At 46.5% G+C, this 22825-nt stretch overlaps 1 protein-coding gene across 5 annotated transcripts in view; it reads right to left on the reverse strand.

Annotated features, from left to right (window-relative positions):
• Positions 1-22825, reverse strand: part of pcnt (pericentrin) — a 41839-nt gene that overhangs the window by 15365 nt on the left and 3649 nt on the right. For 3 of the 5 annotated variants that reach the window (XM_030356362.1, XM_030356364.1, XM_030356360.1), the window contains 38 exons: positions 22258-22401; positions 20225-20374; positions 19117-20018; positions 18577-18948; positions 18182-18455; positions 17641-18045; positions 16949-17167; positions 16580-16675; positions 16030-16173; positions 14858-15080; positions 14598-14677; positions 14243-14456; positions 14021-14121; positions 13819-13930; positions 13369-13495; positions 12826-12945; positions 12627-12705; positions 12377-12481; positions 11878-11989; positions 11690-11730; positions 11430-11564; positions 10856-11093; positions 10540-10654; positions 9851-10304; positions 9227-9424; positions 8850-8921; positions 8536-8640; positions 7840-7992; positions 7040-7186; positions 5188-5348; positions 4686-4858; positions 3993-4162; positions 3433-3595; positions 2755-3048; positions 2135-2367; positions 1718-1837; positions 1275-1295; positions 672-908 (listed from right to left, as the gene is read on the reverse strand). In XM_030356362.1, the coding sequence (XP_030212222.1) occupies positions 672-908; positions 1275-1295; positions 1718-1837; positions 2135-2367; positions 2755-3048; positions 3433-3595; positions 3993-4162; positions 4686-4858; positions 5188-5348; positions 7040-7186; positions 7840-7992; positions 8536-8640; positions 8850-8921; positions 9227-9424; positions 9851-10304; positions 10540-10654; positions 10856-11093; positions 11430-11564; positions 11690-11730; positions 11878-11989; positions 12377-12481; positions 12627-12705; positions 12826-12945; positions 13369-13495; positions 13819-13930; positions 14021-14121; positions 14243-14456; positions 14598-14677; positions 14858-15080; positions 16030-16173; positions 16580-16675; positions 16949-17167; positions 17641-18045; positions 18182-18455; positions 18577-18948; positions 19117-20018; positions 20225-20374; positions 22258-22401 (7209 nt within the window). The remainder of the gene's footprint in view (positions 1-671; positions 909-1274; positions 1296-1717; positions 1838-2134; positions 2368-2754; positions 3049-3432; positions 3596-3992; positions 4163-4685; positions 4859-5187; positions 5349-7039; positions 7187-7839; positions 7993-8535; positions 8641-8849; positions 8922-9226; positions 9425-9850; positions 10305-10539; positions 10655-10855; positions 11094-11429; positions 11565-11689; positions 11731-11877; positions 11990-12376; positions 12482-12626; positions 12706-12825; positions 12946-13368; positions 13496-13818; positions 13931-14020; positions 14122-14242; positions 14457-14597; positions 14678-14857; positions 15081-16029; positions 16174-16579; positions 16676-16948; positions 17168-17640; positions 18046-18181; positions 18456-18576; positions 18949-19116; positions 20019-20224; positions 20375-22257; positions 22402-22825) is intronic. The other 2 variants (XM_030356361.1, XM_030356365.1) reach the window with 1 other exon arrangement.

Here is a 22825-nt window from a genome sequence, read left to right on the forward strand (position 1 = left end):
ATATTAGATTCCCGACCTCACTCTACAGGCCAACTGAGTTAGAGATAATCACAATCCTCTGGGATGATTTTTTTAGTGATGGCTGGATGGTTTATATCCAAATCAACATGTATATATTAGAGCTGTCAAGCGATTAAAATATTTAATCGTGATTAATCGCATTAATGTCATAGTTAACTCATGATTAATCGCGATTAATCACAAATTATTTTTCTATGCTAAATATCCCTTGATTTTTTTGTCCCATAATTCTTCTCATTTTAATTCTCTTATCAACATGGTGAATTGCATCGGCTTGCCTTGTGCAAATTATTTTTTATTGATAACAACATTGGCATATACTGATCAAAACAGGACGATACAAAAAATGAGCCTATAGTGCAATTAAACGACTGCTTTGAACAAATGTCATTTGAACATAGCAGTCAGGCTACTGCTTCTTTGTTTTGAGCCAAAGAAAAAAAAAAAAAAAAAATGTTTATTTTTTTTTTGTATAAAATAATTGAGTTAATCGCACGTTAATTTTTTTAACGCCGTTACATTTGGTTTGCGTTAACGCCGTTAATAACGCGTTTAACTGACAGCTCTAGTATATATATATTTTTATCGAAAGCAATGGCTGCAAGGGTAGCCTCTAGAGAAGGCTTTTAGCCTCCTGTAGGGTCAGATACCTGTAAGAGCTCCCGCTCCCGCAGCTTCGTCCGCTGGACCTCCTGTTCCAGTTGAGAGGCGGCGCGGTTGCTATCCGCGCTGCTGAGCAACGCCTGCTCGAGCTCCCTGATTCGCCCAGCCAGTTTGTCAATCTCATCGTTGCGCTCCATGAGATCGTTCTGGGCCTGCTGATTGGCTGCAATCAGGGAGTCGTAGTCTTCTGTTTTGTCTTTGACAAGGGCCTGGAGGCTCTCCACCTGGGAAGATGCACACAAGACCACTTAGTTCACAAGAGGCCTCCAGCATTGACCAGGGTTACTCCAAAATAATGATTGGTGATTGGTTAATAATGAGATCAATACAGTTTGCAGGCAAGGGTATTAATGAGATCAATACAGTTTGCAGGCAAGGGTATTAGTCTACTTTTGTTAAGCGAATGCACAGAGCAAAGCTTGTGAGGCAAGGATGAAGGAGAACAGGATTCACGATGACAGGAAAGGGGATCTAGGATCTACAGAGGGTTATACGCAGATCTACGATCTATGGAGGGTTAGCCATTAAGCAATGTTGAAATGATTTTTTTTCCCACACGTGCAGTTGGGAGCCAAGAGACAATCTCATACCTGCTGAACCAAGTCCTCAATCTACAGCAATCCGTTCAGAGCAAAAACACAAACACACAGCAAACAAATGGTTCATTGGCAGACAATGAACACATATTACCAAAGTCGCAATACATTAGTAAACAATCCAAAATAGACTCTCCACACCAAACCAAAACACACCATTACCAATTTCAGCATTCACTTGCAGGCAGAAATAGCTTTATTTTTTGTTCTATAAAATGTATGATAATTTTTTTTTTATAAATATAATTATACGATAATACCAATACTATATAATCTGTACAATGCTGCATACATGGATTATAGCAGTTAAGTAAAAAAACAAAGGACGTTTACTTTGATAGAATTTAAACAGAGCTTGATTGACTTGATTGAAATATAAAGACTTTCTAACGGTGCTGAATGTAAGAGGAGGAGGAAGCCTAGTGTAAGAACCGTACCCTCTGTCCCCGGCTCTCTCCCCCGGCCTGGCCCCTGGAGGTCTGCCTGAGCTGGTCCTCCAGGCGGTGGATCTCCTGCTGGAACTCATCCCGCTCGTGCTCTCGCTCCACAGCCTGCTCCTGTGAACACAGACCCACAACACGCTTGTAAGGAACGTCCCTTCTTAAAGACCATCCATGCTGGACGGCTTAAAGGAGCGTCAGAAACTCTGCATGGATATTTGGTCACCAAAGCCATGTCGTGGAAGGATTTGAGGCAGGCCTTCGTTTTGTATTTACTGGAAAAGTTAAGTTAAGGAGGAAGATATTTGTCTAACTAATTATCAAAAATGTGATTTCAAAAGGTATTCTATAATGAAATAAAAGGTTGGTTTGATTTGCTGAGTAACAAAAAACTAACGATTTGTCCAAACGTACGTCTATGAACTGCCGGTTGTGTTTGATCTGTTTCTCCAAGGCTTGGACACGCATGTTTAGGTCCTCTGAGTGGGCCTTGTGGTGCAGCTCCGTCTCCAGGCCCTTGGTCTCCCTCTCCTCTAATTCAGTCTCCAGGGTGCGGAGGCGCAGGGACAGGGTGTTGCGGTCCTTCTCTGCCTGCCGCTGCAAGTCCAGCCTCTCCCGGACCAGAACCTCCGCCTCCGCCAAGAGAGCTACCATACAGCGCACAGGGGGGGGGGGGAATCGAGAGTGTTACTAACCCTACCTCAGTCACACACACACCTTGAGGCAACATTGTTGTTGTACTTGCGGAGATCATAGCTATTAGGCCCAATGGGAAACTTTTGCACTTGGAAAGTACAAAAGTCAACCAATTGAAAGCACTCTACAAGAGCGCTTAGACGGCAAGAAAGCACAGAAAATTCAAGCAAATATTTAGCACACACACTTAATAGAGGAGCACATGGGTATAAAACACAGCGCAGCAAACCACGGGACATTCCAAGAGAAAAGGAAAAACAAATCCTCAACGAACACACAGTATGTAGCCTGAACTTCCAGTTTGTGCTCCAAGGTTCGTCTCCCCGCCCCCCCCTCACCTTTCTCCCTCTCCCCCAGCCCAGCAGAGAGATGCTCCCTCTGGCGTAGGAGAACAGCGTGCTCCTCGTTGAGATCCTGGTGCTGGGCGCGGAGGTGGTTTAGCTCCGTGGTGAGGCCCTCCGTCTGGCGCAGCTGCACCCGGAGGCCCTCCAGCTCCGCGCTGAGGCTCTCCGTCTGGTGCAGCTGCACCCGGAGGCCCTCCAGCTCCTCGGCCAGCCTCTCCTCCCGGGACTCCTTCTGCTGAAGAGCCTCCTCCAGCAGCACCTTCTCACTCACGTAGCCGTCCAGCAGACCTGACGATACATTGTGCACAGGGCCAAATGAATGGATGTTGGGGGCACATAACAACATAATAATACATTTTATTTGTATAGTGCTCAATCCTCAAGAAGAATACATAAAAAGTCGAAACATCCTACACGTAACAGGACAAATATAAGTGATTATGAAGTCACATTCAAATATTAATAAAGTAAAGAATTAAGTGTAATAACAAAGTGGGGAAAGAAGTAATGCCAATAATACATAGCCATTGGTGGACACCCTTTATCAAAAGCATGTTACAATAAGCCGAGTGCGTACCATTCTTACCCTGACCATGGCCAACATCAAACCCGCCATGCTCTACCGTACAACAAGCAATGGCCAAAGCACCTCTGACGAATCGGGCTGCTCACCCTCTGCCTTATGGAGCTCCAGATGGAGATGGCTCTTTAGACCCGCCTCCTGGTTGAGCTGCTCCAATAGGACGGTGTGCTGCTTGAGGATATGGCCGGAGTCCTCCCTGCCCTTTGAGCAGCGCTGCTCCAGCGAGAGGTGAAGGCTATGGGCCTGCTCCAACTACGGCAAGAGAGGGAGAGACACAGTCAGAACTACTTTAGACAGCTGCTGATGATCAATGAGAACTACGACAGACTATTTCTGATAAGTCAATAATGCGTAGTATAAATAATGTAGCATATACGGTCAATGATGTCTATCTCAAGTGTTGATAACATTTAGATTTACCTTTAGCAACTACATTTACACCAGCCTTGATCTGTGTATAGACGTATATTCTGAATATTTACATGCCATTATAAAATTGTTCATTGTTCATAAAATGGTACCAAATGACTGTCCTGTTCCATGTACGATGACTAAGGTTAATCTCATCCATAACCACCAGCCATTGTTCCAGAATGATATGCAACACGGGTGTGGTATCTGTGAGAGACTGGAGCCCCCGTGTGGCTACCTGAGCGTTGGCCTGGTTGAGCAGCTCCAGCAGCGTGTCCACGGCCAGGCGCAGCCTGCCGCAGGCCCCCAGGGCGGCCTCCTCCCCCGCCGGGTGGAGCTGGGTCTCGGACACCAGCAGGCTCTCACACAGCAGCTGGGTCAGCTCTGAGTCCTCGCCCAGCGACACTCCTGCGGAAAGAGAAGTCGTGATTGAACGGGCACCAACGACCGTGATAACATGTTGGATAGCCCATGACAAGAGTAGAATGGAAAACGAGTACCTAATATGACCTTAGAGAGTTTTTGCACAGGTTCATGTGCAGAACATCATATGCCAAACCAAGCTCAAGTCATTTCTAGAACCGTACTTAAACAAATCAGCATCCAAGTTGCCACATTGTGCGCGAGCTATCCGCGCAGAAATTCATTCCCAGTATTAATTTTTGGAAACGTTTGCCATGAGATGCATATTTGACACGTAAATGTTAATCTGGTGTTGGCTATTAAAATCATGGCATCAGATAGAACTAAAATCAGGCGGAAGAGGTTTTTGCAATGTGATGTGGGAGTTTAGATTTCAGTTCGTACTTTAGTTTCCACACTAAAGAGGAACCCTTCCTACAGAGAGTGTCGATGGGCCGGCAGCGACTCAAAGTCTTACTTACTATCATAACCGGTTTGTCATTTGAGGCCGAGGAAGAAGGCAACCAACCTGACTCCTGTGCCTCGCTGTTCCCAGTCGAGCTTCTGTGATTGGCTGGCTGCTGAGACCTCCTGGGTCCAACAGTGATTTTCTGGCCAATCATCTCCTCTGTTGCAACGGTGCTGCGGATGACGTCTAGGAGTACTTTCCTAAGCTTCTCGTTGGCCTGGTGCAGTTTTAGTCTGGGGAGGAGGTGTGGGGGGGGGGGAGGCGGGTCAGAGGATTAAAAAGAACATTGGGAGAATCCAAAAGACGAAAGAGAAGCCGGTTCTACATTAGCAGTCTCCATTGGACAACAATGAAATTAGCAACCGTTGTGGGGGGGAGGGGGGCAGGCACTAAAACAATAACCTCCACAGCAAAGAATGAGGATTAACTTGTTGAACTTCAGCCCCATGGTTTGCCCTGGATTTTCTCTTCTTTTGCTGCCTTTTTTCGTCTCGTGCCATTAAGCACCCTTGATGGTGCTCAGAATGAGTCCCTATTCTAAAGGGCGACGGTGGTGTCTCACCGGTCCTCCTTGGCTGTCTGCAGGTCCTGCCCCAGCATGTTGAGGAGGTTTCCCCCCTCCTGGCCCTCCCGCTCCCTGCGCTGGAGCAGGGTGTCCAGGGTCTCCATCTCCGCGCGCTTCCCCTCCAGCTCACCCTGTAGGCCGTCCACCTCCGCCCGCAGCTGGACACACAGACACACGAATCAGGAATCACTCGAATCAAACCCCCTTGTTACATCCATCACAATACACAACGGTGAAATGTTTACCAGGAGTCCACCGAGGTTGAGAGATGGAAAGACGCATGACAACTGACACAAACAGCCATGGCAAACAGGTTTCAAAGCGTGTTGGTCAATGATTAACTGCCTGGCTTGATGCCCAGCTGTTGTCTAACAAGTGTGGCCTGTAGGCAACACACTGTTAATTAGACCACGAAAGAGAGGGAGCAAGTAAAAAAAAAGCATAGTCCAACAGCCTTTCAGAGGCCAGGCTCAATAACATTGATGAATAATCGAGTCTCTAGATATTCAAATAGAAGAATTGCATCTTCACAATGCAGCCAAATCCGCCCAAAATAATAATTAATAATACCTCCATAGCGACTAAAAACATGTGTTACAGTTGACAGCAACAAGAATCTGACACAAACTTCCTCTTCTACACTTCGATGCATTGTTTCTATTTTACCTTTTCTTCCTCTTCCTTCCCCTCCACCATCTATCTCCTCTCCCTGATGCTCACCTCCCACTAAGACAAGCCTCCTCTAGCCACCTGCCCCAGCAGGCAACAATGCCGTTACCGCGACAACATAACCCCTGCCCCCTCTTAAGCGCACAAGGCCCAAGTGTGTGCCTGAAGGGACTTGATATCATTCAAATAAAAACCAGGCCGATACCATGGAGATAGGAAGGGGGTGTGTGTGTGTGTGTGTGTGTGTGTGTGTGTGTGTGTGTGTGTGTGTGTGTGTGTGTGTGTGTGTGTGTGTTAACTGTTGGATTGGAGTTGTCAGGGAACAATGCAGATTAGTATAACTAGAATCAGGACTACACCAACAGTTGTTTTGGTAGGTATAGTGGTAAACATAAAAAAAAAAAAAACATTAATGGGAAGGCTGAAATGCAAAGTAATGAGAAGCATGATGTAAACGCCAGATCAAATGGTATATGATTTAGCGCAATCCCCATGGACATGTTCCCGCTATGCATTAAGATTCATGGACAAATGGATGAACGGATGGCTGGACAGACGGGATGAATGAATGAGCTGGCCCTCAAATGAAATGCCATGATGCCCCTTGAGCATCGAGATGATTCTGCAATCCCTCAAGCGTATGATTCTGTTGCTCATCCTCAATGGAGAGAAGACGTACAGTAACAGAAAGAGAAATACAAGATAACGCTTAGAGACCAATGACAGATAAGCACTGGAATGTGACTGAAGTCTTGCATTGAATTATTATGTCTTGAGTGCTATGTCTATTCACTGTTTGAATGTACGCCTCATTTTCTGAAAATGAATTTGGTCTTTGAGGACAATCAATTACGCATCCATCAATCAATCCCAATCAATCAATCTAGCCATCCATCATCCATCCAAGAGAATATTAATTTAGGCCAGGGGTTAAAAAAAAAAGCTCAGATTAGCCAAGCTCTTTCGAGAAACGAGTCAGACCCACTGCGGTCAATCATCTCTACCACCTCCTTCTTAAACTCTGCTAGCAGAAGGACATCCCATTGAATCCATACCTCTATCATATTAACACAATACAATTTCTCATTGGCCTCGTTTGCTTTACATGTTAGTTTACATAGACGGTTTTTACTCGTTAATGTGAACTATTAACCGATTTGTGTGCCTGTGCGTTCAATACCTGCGCAACCACATCATCCAGCTGTTGGAGCTGGGCAGTGAGCTGGCTCATCTTTTCCGTGTAGCCTCGCTCCTTCTGCTCATGCTCAGTGCTGAAGCTTCGTCTCTGCTCCTCAAGCTGTGCTTCCTTACACTGCTCCAACTCCGCCTTCAAGTACAACGGCAATACAGGTTCATGGGTTATATAAATCCAGATTAATTCAAAATAATCATACAAATACATTCACGCATTCTTCTGCTTGGTGCCATGCGACTATTGAGCTGCTCGTCATCATTCGCCTCCAATGAAAACCTTCTGCATTAGAGGATGAAAAGCTTAAATCCATCCTATTAAGCCAGCGTTTATGGTTGGCTCCGCACAGCACACAGACGGTTAGAAAAAGGGCTCTCATGCTTTACATATGATGAGAGATTATGTGGAAACTAGGCTGGTGCACAGCTTAAAATGGAGCCGGTCGAGGAGCAGCCATTTCTCCCAGGAGTTGCAGGGTGCAGATGGGGTATAGAAGAGCATTGTCACAAATAATACACACACGCACAATAATCCTACATGATAACATAATGATATCTGCTAAGAGAACCCCAACAAAAACTAGGTTGATTATCAAAAACATGTGGATGTTAAGTTTTGTATAAAAAGGTTACCGATTGGGGTTATCTGAATGCAATGTCTGTATAGAATGCCTGGATAGATGAATTGGGGGGGGGGGGGGGGGGGGGGTGGCACTCAAATGCATGGATAAGACTTACAATAAAGGCCATGTGCCTCCATTTCCCATAAAGCACCTCTTCCTAAGTTACCTTCAGTTTGCCGAGCCTGTCCTGCAGCCTCTCTTCCGATTGGACCTTAAAGAGTTGCATCTGTTCCTTGAACTGCACATGTTGTCTGGCCGACTCCTCTTTGAGCTCCCTGCAACAGACCTCCAACTCCTGGGCAGAGACCTGCCTCAGCTCCTACATAATAAGAAACGCACACCATGCATTTAGCTTCACAACAATTATACCCACGCTACACGAGATACCAACTGTATTGAATTGAAAGAATAGGTGGCAGTAGCTCAGCGCAAGTAGAGCGGGTTGACCGGATAACGGAAGGTTGCTGGTCGATCTCCGGTTCCTCCGGCTCCGAGTTTAGAGGTGTTCCTGAGCTAGATGCCTCACCCTAACTGCTCCTGATGACTTGGCTGTCACCCTGCGTAGTAGACTCCGACATCGGTGTGTGAATGCGTGAATGAATGGTTGCAAGTCGCTTTGGATAAAAAGGTCAGCAAAATCCCGTAATGTAAAATGTGAATGTCAAGAATGCCATTATTGCAGTCAAGTGGCGCTTTGGCTAAAATGTTGCAACAAATGCCATACATATTCACTCTTACAACGTAGCGCCTTATTCCTGAACGGGAATCAAACCCCGAACCACCAGTGGTTCCCATCACCACCACCTACTAGTGGAGCTAGACAGCACCAATGTCATGGAGACTAAGATCACGTCACACCCACCTGTAGCTGGAGTTGATGCTGATCACGGAGCTGTTGTTTCTCTGTGTTGTAGCTGTGGGACAGCTCCTGAAGAGCATTGACGTGTTGTTCCTCCAACTCAAGGACCTAGGAAAGAAAGACAAAATCAGGGGGAAAAAGGGCCTCAGATGTTATGAATGTTATGCACTAAAATCGATTTAGATAGAAGTGTGACTTGAAAGACATGCAAAGGATTGCATGTCTACTCCAGAAACAGTAGAATGAGGGTGGATCGTTGGAGGGGTGGCCGACTAACTATCACCTATAGTGGGTGGATGACTAGGTTGAATGATTACCTGCATCTTCAGAGTCTCCAGAGCCTTGCAGTGTTCAGCATCCAAGGCCTCCTTTTGAGCAGACAAGTCCACCTGAAACGCCACAGCCAGGGGTAATTGAGTTTGACTTTCTTCAGGATTTAATGTTATAGAAATGCTGATTTAATATCCACAACGATTTAAAGATGGTGCTCTTGTGGAAATGTTAAAATGATAAACACAACAATGATGGAAGAAGGCTATTAAAAGGATTTGAAAAACAGGACATTAAAATGGGACATATCAAATGAGGGATGCGGTTCGATCCTTTGTAATTAGACTGGCGATAGCAGTAAGAATTATGAGGATGCCCCCCACTCTTCGTTGTCAATAATATAATTTGTGGTTGTGGCGCTGACCTTGTGGGCGTTGCTGAGCTCGGTTGCCATGGCGCTGAACTTCCCCATGTGCATCTGGGCCAGCTCCATCCTCAGCCCCTCCCTACCGGACACCAGCTCGGTCTGCAGGCGCTCCAGCTCCTGAGCGTGTGCGGCCTTCAGTCGCTCCACGTCTTGTGTGTGGCTCTCCTCCTGGTACTCCATGTCATCACGCAGGGCCTACGGTAGGGGTTACGTCAGGGCCGAGGCAGACATTCACCATGCAAAGGGCTGATTATGGTTCCACGTCGACGCAACGCAAGGGGGTTTACGGACCCATTACGTCCTTGCGGACCCTCCTTGCGTCCACCGCAAGGGCCTGATGTGCACCTCTTCCCAAAAAAATTGAACCATGCGTTCGAGACGACGCAGCAGCAACGGCTGTGATTGATTCGCTCACTAGAACCCGACGCAAAACCAAAACAGGTTCACGACTGGGTCAAAGCGTCAGCGTGGTCCTTGCGTTGTATTTGTTGTGGAACCATAATCAGTGCTTTACTCTCATGATGATAAAACAGTCAATACACATGGTGGAGAAGAAGCTCAGCCCCAACTATTGGTCGGTACTGATTGGGATTAAAATGAAGTGTTTTGCGGTCCGCTCACCTGAACCTCCTTCAGATAGGTGGCCTCCAGCGTGTCCATGTTGCTCAGCATCCTCCTCTCCAGCTCGTCCCGCTCATTTTTGTGCCCAACAGAGAGCTCAGACTCCAGGGCCTCCAGTTGCGCCTGATTGGTCTCCTGGAAAACAGCCGCCAAGTGCTCGAGTTCTGCCTTCCACTTGGAGTCCAGGCTCGCTTCCATGGCGACGAGCACAGCCGTGTGCTTTGTGTCCAGCTCCGTTGCCATGGCGGCGAGCTGGTCCCGGTGGCGGGCGCTGAGGGCGTCCAGTTGTTCTTTGTGCCCGGTGGTGACGCCGTGCAGCTCTTGTGCGTGTTTGGTGAGCAGCGCCGTTCTCTGCTGCTCCAATGCTGCCTGGTGCTCGTCGTTCCACTCCCCCAGAAAGACGCTCTCCTTATGGGCCAGGCGCTGCTCCAACTGCCCTTTCTCCTCTTGGAACCTGGAAAATGTTTCATCCAGAGATGTTAAACTCCCCAACAAAATATATATTTCAAAGGCTACATTTTATCTTTCTTTCAATTAGTTAGATACAAATCCCCATCATCAAATTTAAAAGTGGGCAACTGCCTGTACAATATTGGACAAATGACAACCCGATGGTTCACAAATGATATAAAAGCCATAGCAAGATCCCAAATTCCAACCCAGGCACCCAGAGGGGTGTAGCCTCCAACCTTAGATCAGCCTGCTGGAGTCGCTCCTCCCCTTGCTTCTGGAGGAGAGCAGCCAGCTCCTTCACCTCAGCAGACATGCTGCTCTTGGCCTTCCGCATTTCCCCGTCATGTTGACCTTTGGAAAGAACACCACACATTATGTTTTTTCTTAGTCATTAATAAAATAACTAACAGATATTTGTTAATGGATAACATTAAGATACAGATTATGGTTAAGACCTCCATTTAAAAGCACCCTCTGAACTTGAAACTCAGTTTTAGTTCTCCTATAACCTTTGAATTCTGTGATTTTCTATGCCAAACACTTTAATCTTACTCTGATCGCCTTCCAGTGACGCCACCATCGCCCTCGACTTCTCCAGCTCTTCTTCCAGGCGTGTCCTCTGCTCCTCCTGGTAGGAGATCCTGGCTTGGTGATCCTTCTGGAGCTCCGCTCGGAGCCGCTGCACCTCCTCCTGGTTACCAGAGCTCAGCTCCTCGACCACCCTCTGCTTCTCCAGCTGCCGGGCCTCCTCCAGGTGACGGAGCAGGTCGTTGGCAAAGTCCTTTTTCAGCTGCAGTGGTGTAGGGGGACAATGTTTTGACTATATTTACCAGCAGTGTGAGTCTGTTGACTATTGTACAATTCTGTTTAAATTAAAACTGTTTAAATCGGTTTACATATCAGCACTTACATAATTACTGATGTGTTACTAAAATACACAAAAATAGCAGTGTTTCGTGTGTTCTCCTGGTTTCGTATCAGCTCAAATGAACGCGCAATGATTTCACACATCGAAAGGCACCAATCAGAAACCACAGTCGCTGTAGCCGAAGCCTAATGAAGCAGTTTCATACACCGTATGCTTTCTCTCATTCTGAATGCCACTCGTGTACGAGTTGGTGTGTACCTGCTGTGTGTTCCTCTGCAGCTCTGTGGCGTGCTGTGTGCCCAGGGCAGACAGGCTGCCCTCCAGGGTGTGGATGATGGTCATTCTGCTCCGCAGCTCTTCACTGTGGCACCACGTCCTTTGCTCGACCTCCACCTGAAACAGCGAGAACGTCACTGTCGTTAACATACAGCTTAACAAGAGCTCAGAAAATAAACGGGGGCCGATCAGATCACTCGGCTGATATTTATCAGAACACAGACTCCATAATGTGCATTTACCTCCACCTGTCTTGCTGCTTCAAATCGCACCTTGGTAAGCTCTGGGAGAAAAAGAAAAGATACTATTTTTAAGCCATATAGCCATTATATATGAACATACATCTCATCATAAAATTTATTTTTATGATGAGACATAAAGAGAAATATTTTTCTCTTTTGTTACGGATGCAGTGTGATCTGTGTCCGACCTTTGACGTATTTCTCAGAGAGTCTGGCCCTCAGCTGCTCCAGGTCCAAGGCGTGGCGGGTCTTCATAGTCTCTAGGTCTTCATAGTAGCGCTCAGTGAGGTCAGAGCGCGCCTGAAGAACACAACGATCGTGTTGGAGGAATTAATTGGGGCATAATGTTGTTCGATGCATTCATACGGATAGCATAAAGTATCACACGGTGACGACCCACTTGGCTACAATTTTGGGAACATGGAAATGAGTGACAACGATTTAATATATTAATACAAAATAAGAATAGCATCTTGAATCATGCGGGGGATCGGTGGATTACCTTCTGCCAGAAAATATGAACGATTGACAATATTTATTTTTATACCCAATATCTTTCTGCCTGTTCTTCTATAGTTTTTCCCAGATGGACAACAAGCTGCACTAGCCGTCAGTGCAATTGGTTAAACGTAATAAATCAGTATTAACTATGAGGGTTCAGGAGAACCAGAGGAGCGTCTCCCTAACCTGGAGGAGCTCCTCTTTGTAGGACAGCGAGAGAGAACCGCGCAGGTTGGACAGCTCCACCTCATGTTTCTCCTCCAGTTGCAAACGAAGTGAATCCAGATCCTCCTACACATAATATGATACAACCAGAATGTGACGGCAGGATTAGTAGAATTGGGGGCTTAATACAATTAAAGCATGCAAGAAGAATTTGTGTGTTTATAAATGCATTTCACATTGACGTTCAGGGGGGAAATGCTTGTGAAGCTACCTTGTGTTTCTCCAGTTTCAGTGTAAACTCAGCCAGAAGGTCGTTTCTCTCTTCTGCAGCGTCGCCTTCTGTGGTGAAACTGAAGAGTCGAAAGCCATCAATCAACAGATATCCACACCTTGGTGGGTAGAACATTTTTTTATGAACTATGAAGAGAGACTGAATGAGGCCCTCTATTTACGCCTGCTTGTTATTGTACCTAGCATCCCCGGTCTTTAGTAGGGACTCCTCCAGGGCACTCTCTACCAGTCTGAGCTGCAGCAGAGCGATCTCCTCCCTGTAGCTCTCCTCCGTTGTTCTCAAACGCTGTTCAAAGTACCTGGAGAGAAGAGCACAGTGAGTGCTTGTGTCCGATTGTCAGCTGATTGTCTCAGAACCAAGCAGCAGCCAGAGCAGCCTGTTTGTTGAACCCTGGTGGAAGTCACCAATGTGTAGGAATTACACATCCAGTTTGCGGGAACTGGATGCAAAAACTATCCGCCACAAGCAAGAAAATCCTATTCTTCTCTTTGTTTTTCCCTTTGTCTCGTTTGACTGTTTTAGTTTATTAAAAAAAATGGTATCTAGGACTGTAATTATAATAAAAAATATGATATATATTCATATTGTTTAGAGTCTATGCCGAGGAAACGAAAGACCAGAAGATAATTAAGATCATCGTTGTCTCGTATCCTGCACTGAACATCAACACCAGATACAAAACAAACCACTAGTAATGGAGAGTGGGTGAGTGAGGGCCTACCTCCTGAGGCCCTCCAGCTCGGCCTCATTGTGCTGCTTGATCTCCCGCCTTTGATCATTAAAATCAGCCTTCAGCCGCTCCAGGTCATCGACACGAGAAGAGCGGGCCAGCAGCTGCTCCCTGAGCTCTGTGGGACGAGAGAGGCGGGGGGGAATTAATCAAGGTAGAGTCGGACCCAACAGCAAACACACGATTTAAGGTACACGTCTGCATGCTTGAGCGTGCGTCAGATGCGTGTTGTGCCTCCGGAATCAAGGATCAAGTTCTCTCATCCTTCGAGCATCAAAGCACTACAACTAAAGAATGGTCTGGGTCCAAACCAATAGGTACTGGGTTCGAATCCCAATGTCCACAACCTAAAGGTAACACCTACTTGTCCTTAATGTACCGTCCGGTTCCACTTTCACTTCCTATCAATATAGAATAATCATAAACCTTGTGAACTCTCACCTCCCAGCTCCTGCCGGCTGGTCCTCATGCTATCCAGTTGGGCCCAGAGATGACCCGTTTCCTGTTCAGAGGTCTTCTTCAGTGTGGTCAGCTCCTCTTGCAGATGAGACACCTGTAAAACAGAAAGACAAGTTTTAAGTCTAAACGTATCTTCTTTACTTAAAGTAGTACATAAGTAGTCAAGTACATAAAGTAGATGTACCTCTTGTTGTAGTTGGCGCTCCTTCTCCTCTAGGTGGCGTGCTTGGAGCTCTTTCTCCTTCAGTAGCGTTTGTTTACTACTGACCAGCTCCTCCAAGGAACCTGACGGGGGAATCACAGCACAAGCAATGTGCCGATGGTTAGGTCACCATTGTGCGGGACAGGCAAGTTCTTCTTCTTAGATAACAGGTCAGGTTCATGAAAAGCATTGGTAGGTACTGACTGGCAGCAGCGTCTCTGTCTGCCCAGGCCAGGTTGAGCTCCTCCTCCAGCCTGTGGACATCTGCCACGCTGGAAGCACGCAGTTCCTCCAGAGAGGTCCGGGTGACAGCCAACTCAGCCACGGTGTCGTCCAGGCTCTTCTGGGTCTCAGAGAGGACGGTTCTGAGGTCTGCCATGGACTTCTCCGTCTCCTCCTCCCACTGTGACTTCATGACCTGCGGAACACAACACCAGTGAAATGAACAAAATTTCCGTATGTGACTTGGAGATCAACTGAAATGCTGGACTATACTACTGAAAGACCATTTAACCATGAGAAAACCGCACTCGAGAAGGCATTTATGAATGCCTAGTACCTGTATCTCGTTGGCCCGATTCATCACCGTAGAACTTTTCTCCTCCAAGAGACGACTCTCGTACTGCTGCCTTAGTTCATCTGTGCACAATATGAACAGAAAAATCAAAAAAAGAACCGAGTTCATTACAACACAGAGTTTCAGGTTCCAACTGCTCAAATTTCCGCTCTCCTAGGGGAAAATAATTCACCTTACAGAACAAAATAAAGAGGACAAACGAAAAGCCCATGCGACGCGTCAACCGTTCACTCGTGACTAACCCAGGTCCTGTTGGTTCTGCTGCCGCAGGCGCTCCAGCTCAAACTGCTGCTTGGCCTGGAGCATGGCGTTCTCCCCGGTCCACTTGTCCCGCAGCTCCGCCTGCACCTGGCTGAGCGCCGCCTCGCGCTCCCGCTGCAGGTTGGCCTGGGAGAGCTCCAGCCGCGAGGTGTGGAGGTCGGCCAGGCTCAGACGCAGCGCCTCCATGTCCACCGACTGCTTGGTCTGTGTGGGGAGGGTTAACGGGGGACGTTGTAACGCAATGTGCAGGCGCGGTCCGAGGAGTTTGTGCGCAGAATTTCAGTTTAGTTTTTCCTGATATTATGCATTGTTAAAATATTCTTAAAACATTAAAAAAAATCATTCACATTCTGGAAACTCTGTTTTGTTGACATTTCGAAAATCTAATAAATTTAGGAAGGATTTCTTTAGCAAGCCATGAAACAATTCGCCTGGAATCCATCCTTATCACTTGACCACACATTCTGTTTCGCTACACGGATCAGTCTGGACCTCCACATCGATTTCCTGAAATTACAATGCAATCGGGAGACAGTTAGGGCCTGTGTCTTAGCTGATGACGTAACCTTGCCCATCTGGACTGAGTCATAGTTGAGGACATGAAATTAAGGCCGCCGCTTGCAAAAGCGGCGGCCTAAAGGCATCTCCAGAAGCACCAAGGGGTAACTTTAACATTAGTTGAGTCAACACAGCCATAAGTGAAGTTATGCAGAAATAGACTAAACTATTAAACAAGAACAAGCGTATAGACTGGCAGAGTTTCTTGGCAGAAAAATACGTTGTTGCCGTTTTCTTTTATCCTGCGTGTCCACTGACCAGCGCACCATGATGGCGTAACAGGTTTTGTAACACTGATAGGCTGAAGAAGTTCTGTCTGTCGAGGCAAGTCCCGCCCAATGGATTCAATGTGGGCAGCTAGAGGTCCAGGACTGATCCATGTAGGAAAAACGGAATATGTGATCACCTTAGGGAACCAGGAGGGTCCCCAGGCTATAAATCAATTTATTAATAATAAATTACTTTAGAAGAAATTAGAAGGTGGATTGAACCAACATTCAATTAAAAACGGAGCACCAAGGCAAAAGAGAAAGAGACCAGGAAGGAACCACATGAACAGCAAACAGATCACGGGGTTCTCCTCCCTGGTGCATACCTGTGCCTGCTGTATTTCTGCATGATGGGCGGTCTCCATGCAGTCTGTGAGCCTGGAGGTCAACTCCAGCCTCAGTTGACTCATCTCCTCCCCGTGTCCGGCGCTCAGCTCTGACAGCATTCGCTGGTGCTCGCGCTCAGTCACCTGCACAGGGACCGCACAACCATGACGACGGGCTATTAGGCTAAAGAAGCAACGTGGACCAGAGCATTATACCAACAATAGAGAGCGCATCACACAAGCATACATATGCCACAAACATGAGGGATAATCCCTAATTACCTTAAAACAAAAAATATTGATTTAATTTACTTAAATAAGAAGGTGAATGTAGTGTGTAGTGTGTTGTGTTTATTTTAACAGGTTGCTATGAATAAGGGGTGTAACGTTTCCTACACCCTACAATGAAGGCAGTAAAATATGAAGTAAATCAAGTGAAGAGCTTTTGAGCATGTTTTTACGTACAGTCGAGGATTCCTGCCTTCTCCACCAGACCAGGAGATGGAGCAGTAACCCACCCCTGCCCCAGGCTCCCCCTAGCTGACTCTACCTGCTTAATGAGGCTGATCTGCTTTTTATGTTCCTCGCCGAGAGCAGCCTTCTGCGCAGACAGCTCTCTCTCCAGACGACGGTTCAGCTCAGACACCTACGGATCGATAAGCACATGATGACTAATGCCGGCATCTGCATCACCGTCCTCATCGTTGTACAAGCAACGTAGAGTTGAAATTAAAAGTACATTGAAAAGTGCAGAGTCTGGTTGTTACCCAATTCGATTTTCATTGAATATGCCTGGTTATAAAAGTTAATTTAGACAAAACAGGAGAGACACATCTTCTTGGACAAACATTTATGTAAATAACTGATGTCATGCGCTTCATTGTAAAGAAGGGTAGGTTAGGGTGAGTTTAAATAGTACCTCGGACTGGTGTTTCTGAGAGAGTTCCTCCACCTCTTCATGGTGAGATTGCCTCAGCCGCTTGGTGGTCTCCTCCAGTGCCATGGCCTGCTTCTCCATGAGGGTCTTCACCTCAGACTCCTGCTGCCCCCTCTGCTCCTCCAGGAGACGCCTGGCTCCCCGCAGCTCCTCCTCTTTCTCCTGCTGCTCGTCCTCCCATTTCTCCCGCACCTCGGCCAACTAGGGAGAAAGCATGATAAAAAGTTAGCAATCCAACGTCAAACACACCGTCCACTTAAGGCCCGAACAAGCCCGGGAGACTGGAACACGTAAAAAACACAACCAGGTATCTGCAGCATCAAGGGGGCTTATCAACATGGTTCCCGAACAATTTGTTTTTTTGTTTCTAAGCTTGATACACTCGAATATTTAACAAAACATAGGAGTGTTCACCAGTTAAGGTTTGAAAAAAGGAGTGATTTTCTATTTTGCAACCCATTATCCAGATGTAGCACACATTGGCTGCATTGTTGGTTGATAAATCAACCGCTAGACTATATTCGGTGTAATGACCCGTTAAGTAGGCTTGGCAGATGAATCTATTGAAAACAGTATGCCTCATTGTTGCATGGGGTGTGCGCGAACGACTTTGACAAACCCTGCAGAAGCATGTTGTGGCCCTTTACGAGATATCGAATAATTATCTTGCTTACCTCCTCCTCCTTTGCCTGGATCAGTGTCTCAAATTGCTCGAGTTCCTCCTCCAGGATTTGCTCCATTTTCCTTAGCTGTCTATCCATCTCCTCCTCTTTTAGCCTGTGCGCCTCCCCTGCTTGGACCTGTGCCTCCTCTAGGGGAACCAGGGTGTGCTTTAGACTGACAAGCTCATCCTCCAGTCGGCTCCTTTGCTCCTCAGTGCTTCCCAGAGTTCTCCGGCTCTCCTCCAGCTCTCCCTCCATCTTCTCCAGCTCCTCCTTGGCAGCCTCAACCTGAAGGCGAGTGGCGTTGAGGTCCTTGAGGGCAGAGTCCAACTCCAGGGTCTTTTGAACCAGGAGGGCAGCAGTGGTTTCATGCCTGGCTTTGGTGTCTACCAGCTCCGATACGACTTGGTCCTTGGCCTTTGAAGGGGAAGGAGAGGAAAATGCTGTCAAGTTTGTTTGCTTTGGTGATCATTCTTAATCATTATTTCATGTATTTTCTCCACGATACAAATGGGTTCAGTAAGTGTGTGGTTTAAATTATTTTAACACGTACCTGAAGATCCAGATGGGCCTTCTCCTCAAACACCTCCGTCAGATCTCCAGGCAGTTTGTCGGCAAGCAGAGCAGACGGAGGGGTCGTGGTGAAGAGCATGGAGGACCCGTCCTCCTTTTCCTCCAAGAAGGGGCTGTCTTTGTTCTCAAAGTGGTCCTGTTTAGACGTGTACAGGTTTTCCTCCTCAAGTTCCTGCTCCTGGCTCCTCTGCTTCTCCCTTTCCTCCTCAAGCTCCCAGAGTGCCTCCTTGAGTTCTTCTGTTACCTGTGCCCACCTACAAAAAAACATGAACAAACTTGTAAAACCAATTTCAATGCACATTTTCTAAGAGGATAACACCTTTTTATTCACTGCCAAACAACGTCAAAAAGGTACAGCATGAGCCTCTCTCCTACCGGCTCCTGGCCTCTTCCAGTTCCTCCGCGCTCTTGGAGACCTCCTCCCTCAGGATATCGAGTTCCCTCTCTTTCAGGTCCAGCTCGTCTCTGAGCTCCTCACACTGCTGTCCGAGAAGCGCCTTGGCCAGGTCCGCCGGCTCCTCGGCCGGCTGCCGCGACGCCTCCACGAACTCTGCATCGCCGCTGCAGGGCGAGGTGATGGGCCAGCCTGGCGACACGCCGCGGGGGTAGCAGTCCAGGACGAGGTCGGACGCTGCCGAGCATTGTGCGTCAGAGAAGTTGAGGAGGTTGTCGTAGTTTTCCCGGAGAGGGTTGGAGATGGAGAAGAGGTGCGACGGGTCACCCAGAATCTCACTGTTGAGCTCAAAACTGTCAAATATAAAAAGAAGTACGAATGATAAACATAACTACAGTCGCGATTGGCTGATTTAAAACTGATAATTTAGACATGTTTCGAGGTGTGTGAAGCATTTAACATGCACGCCGATTAAACCATGGACAACCACACAATTATGGTCATCAGCATTATTCACTGACCTGTAATTGGCAGAGTTCTCTTCAAGGATGTGTTCTTCAAAGCTCTGATTGGCCTGGCAGGAGTTGGACTTTGCAGTGGACAAGTAGCGCTCCATCAAGATGTCCGTGCAGACAGATCTGGCCAGACCATCTTCAGAGAGCGCTTCCTGGCCTGGTCCACCTTCCTCATCCTCATCCTGACCGAAGCTGACCCTTTCCTGGTTCTGTCTATTCTTGGACGCCTTGATACCCGAGTCTTCCTTCTCCAGTCTGTCAATCTCTTTCTCCCCCTCTTCCAAGAGCTGCCGGATTCTGTCCAGCTCCTCCCTGTGCTCCTCCTCGAGCCTCCTCGTTTCCTCTTCCCGTCTCTCCCTCTCCTCCTCTAGGGTGCAGAGACGGAGGGCCGAGCTTGCGACCTCCTCTTTCAGCCTCTCGGCGTTCTCCTGCTCTCTGACTAGCATCCTGCTGGTTTCTTGGAGCTGGGTGTTGAGAAGCTGCTTCTCCTCCTTGTATCTCTGGATCTCAAAGGACTGGCTTTGGGCTTGGCTTATCTGCTCCTGGAGGTCTCGTAGCTGCAGCTCAGTTTGTGCTTCCCTTTGCTTCATTTCTTTCTTAATTTCCCTATTCTCCTCCTCCAGCAAAGAAAGCATATTTTGGCAGTTCTCCTTCTCCTTGGCGAGTTCTTCACATATTCTTCGGCTGTTGGACCTCTCCTCTTCTAGCTCGGCACCGAGCCTGAGGAGGAGGGCGTCCGTTGCGGTGTCTCCATTAGCCTTAGAGTTTGTGTTTAAGCTCTCTTTAAGTTCCCCCAGTGGGAGCTCCACACAGGAGGGCACAGAGTCATTGGAGCCATGCCGTTGCTGGGAATGAGGTGGCTCGGACACCCCTGTTTGACATTTAATGCGCAAAAACTCCACACTAGTCTGCAATACAGTAGAAAGATAATTTAAGTTTAACATCTGCAGTAATCTTCACAGATGTAGGGAACATGATCCTAATGTGAATATCATTTTACACCTTTTGATTGAATCCTCATTACAACATATGTAAATATTTCAATAAATTGCAGTACATTCTCGCAATAAATAATTTAATTAAAACTGCTTCTGTATGTTGCCTAGCATCGTACCTGCTGAAGCTGCTTCTGCAAGGCCTGGATCTGTCCGGCAAGGGACTGGGCCTCTAGCTGTACCTGGTCTCTGCTGGCCTGGGCTTCCTGAAGGTTGAAGCTCAGCTTGGCGATGATCTCGTTGCGCTTCTCCACAGCCTGCTGCAGCTGCTGCAGAACGAAAAGGAGGCATTTTTGGGTTAAAGACCATACTTGTCTTTGAGGACGTTACTACAGTGTAGTAACGCAATGTCCTCATTTCCCATACCAGAGGTACCCTACTTTGTTAATAATGCAGCCTTACTTTCTGTAAATATTTCATGATTTAGTTGTGGGTGGGGATGGGTTAGATTTTATAAACTAGTTATGATTAATTAAGTGATTACTGCAGTGAAAATTATACAAACACCTTTGAATCATTTTACAAATGCCCTATGTGAAGTTCATATCATTTTTTTGATGGGTGACTGCAGTGAACATAAGGTACACCTGAACAAAATAATCTATAGCGATCTCCCTATGAAATCAACAAAACGCATAATAAAGTATGGCTACAAAGCCTTCATTAGGGGTCCAAGCCAACAGGTTGGATCCCTATTGTTTTTGTAAGGATTTTTTTTATTATTATTTTTATACTTCCCGCCATAGAAGTGGTACCACAGCCCAAACCGTAAATGGTGCACACGCGCCAATTGAATCACTAGATCCAGGTACGGCACCGCTACTCAGATAGCCAAATCCAGACACGCCGGCCACTAGGTGGCGCTATACCAAGGACAGACGCGTTTGGGGCTATAACTCCCGCACCGAATCTCCCACATTCAAAAACTTGTACGCACTTATTCACTGGAGTCTGCTGCATCTTTTGGCATAGGCCACGCCCATTTGCGTCTATAATTTTTTTTCGCAAAATCGCGAAAACCGCAAAACTGTATTTTCGCTACTCCTCCCACAATTCTTGACCAATTGACACAAAACTTTGCACACGGCATCTTCAGACCTACACGAAAAGAATTCCTGCATTACTTTTTTGATCCGTCCTTCGATAACGAAACGGTAGCGTTTTGAATATTGGTTTATTAGCTAAATTTGACGTGGAAAATCAAAAATCCAAAAAAATCCAAAATTAGACATCGGATCGAGTCCAAATTCTACACACATGTTGGTGCTAACCTTAATGACGTTCGATACAAATTTCGGAATATTTCGCCATTAGGGGGCGCAATAAACGAGGAAATTGTATATGTTCTACAAAATTTCGCCGGGAAAACGCTACACTGACTTCTCGCTACTCCTACCACAGTCAAATCCTTTGTATCCACAGGTTCAGGGTAGCGTTTTCAACACATGCTTCGCGTTGTGCCGGCAAAACGCACATTTCTTGTCGTGTTGTGTCGGCGAAATGCACACTTCTTGGACCCCTGCATAACTGCTTGCAGTTCTAGTTTCATTTCCTCTGCAGCTCACATAGATAGCGCTGAATAACGTTGAGATCATAAGACACTCTAAAACCCGATGGTGCATTTTGATTTCATCATATCAAAGTGACAACAATACTTAATACATTAACAGTGACACAAAGCCAGGTTCTGCTTCATGTCAAGAAAATTATGCTTCATCAAGACTGCTTTGATAAATAATCTGAGACAGGGGAGGAGGAAACAATTCCAAAATGAACAGGCTAGACTGAACCCAGACACAAAGACAGTCAACATTCATTGCACACTCGCATACAAAAAACAGGAAGCACCTGGTTTAGAAATAAAGCTAAATTGAACCATTAGCCAAAACATTGATACCCACCCCACTTGGAAATGTACGAGTGTTTGATAAATGCATTTTCAAAAAATACTTATTCACGGGTTCATAACCACGTGCCACAGAATTAAAATAAGCCCATTTTCCAGTGTGAATTCACTTCTTAGCATATTACACTGAATGAAGCAACATACATATTCATGAAATAAATAGAAGGCATTCTCACTTGTTACTCGACAGAAAAATATTAATACCCTTTCTGCAGTGCAGTATAAAGTCAAGAGTTTCATGGATACCTTGAGCTGCTCTTTGCCAGTCAGTGCTATTAGCTCATCTTCCATCTCTTCAACAGGGGAGGTAATGGGGCCTTGGCTCGGATGCTGGGACGGAATCTTCTGGCCATGGATCTGGACCGTAAAAGTCTTGGGTTTTTGGGGCACCTAAACATGATAAACATGGCTTTTACATTTAAACACGATTGGTGCTTTAAGGAGCTTCCTACATGAATTTATATGTATGACACATTATCAGGTTCCATTTAAAAAAATAACCTAGTAGTCAAGACAACATCATCGTTTAGAAGAATATTGCTTGACTCACTACATGAGCAGGTTCAGAGAGACCTTGAGTGGAATTCTCTTTTAATCCTGCTGACGTTGGCATGGCAACGTCATAATGCCCTCGCCCCCCCCCCCCCCCCCCCCCCCCCATACACAACTACATGTTTACTGACCCATTTCTCTAACGTATGTCTACAAGGCAGGGGGCAAAAGCCTCTAGCGGAATCACACAATGTAATGTAATTCAATGCAAAAGTAATACAGGTCAGCTATGAATAGTGAATGGGTCCAAATCAAAAGGACA

Source organism: Gadus morhua, chromosome 5 (assembly GCF_902167405.1).
Source record: "Gadus morhua chromosome 5, gadMor3.0, whole genome shotgun sequence".
Classification (NCBI taxonomy): Eukaryota; Metazoa; Chordata; class Actinopteri; order Gadiformes; family Gadidae; genus Gadus; species Gadus morhua.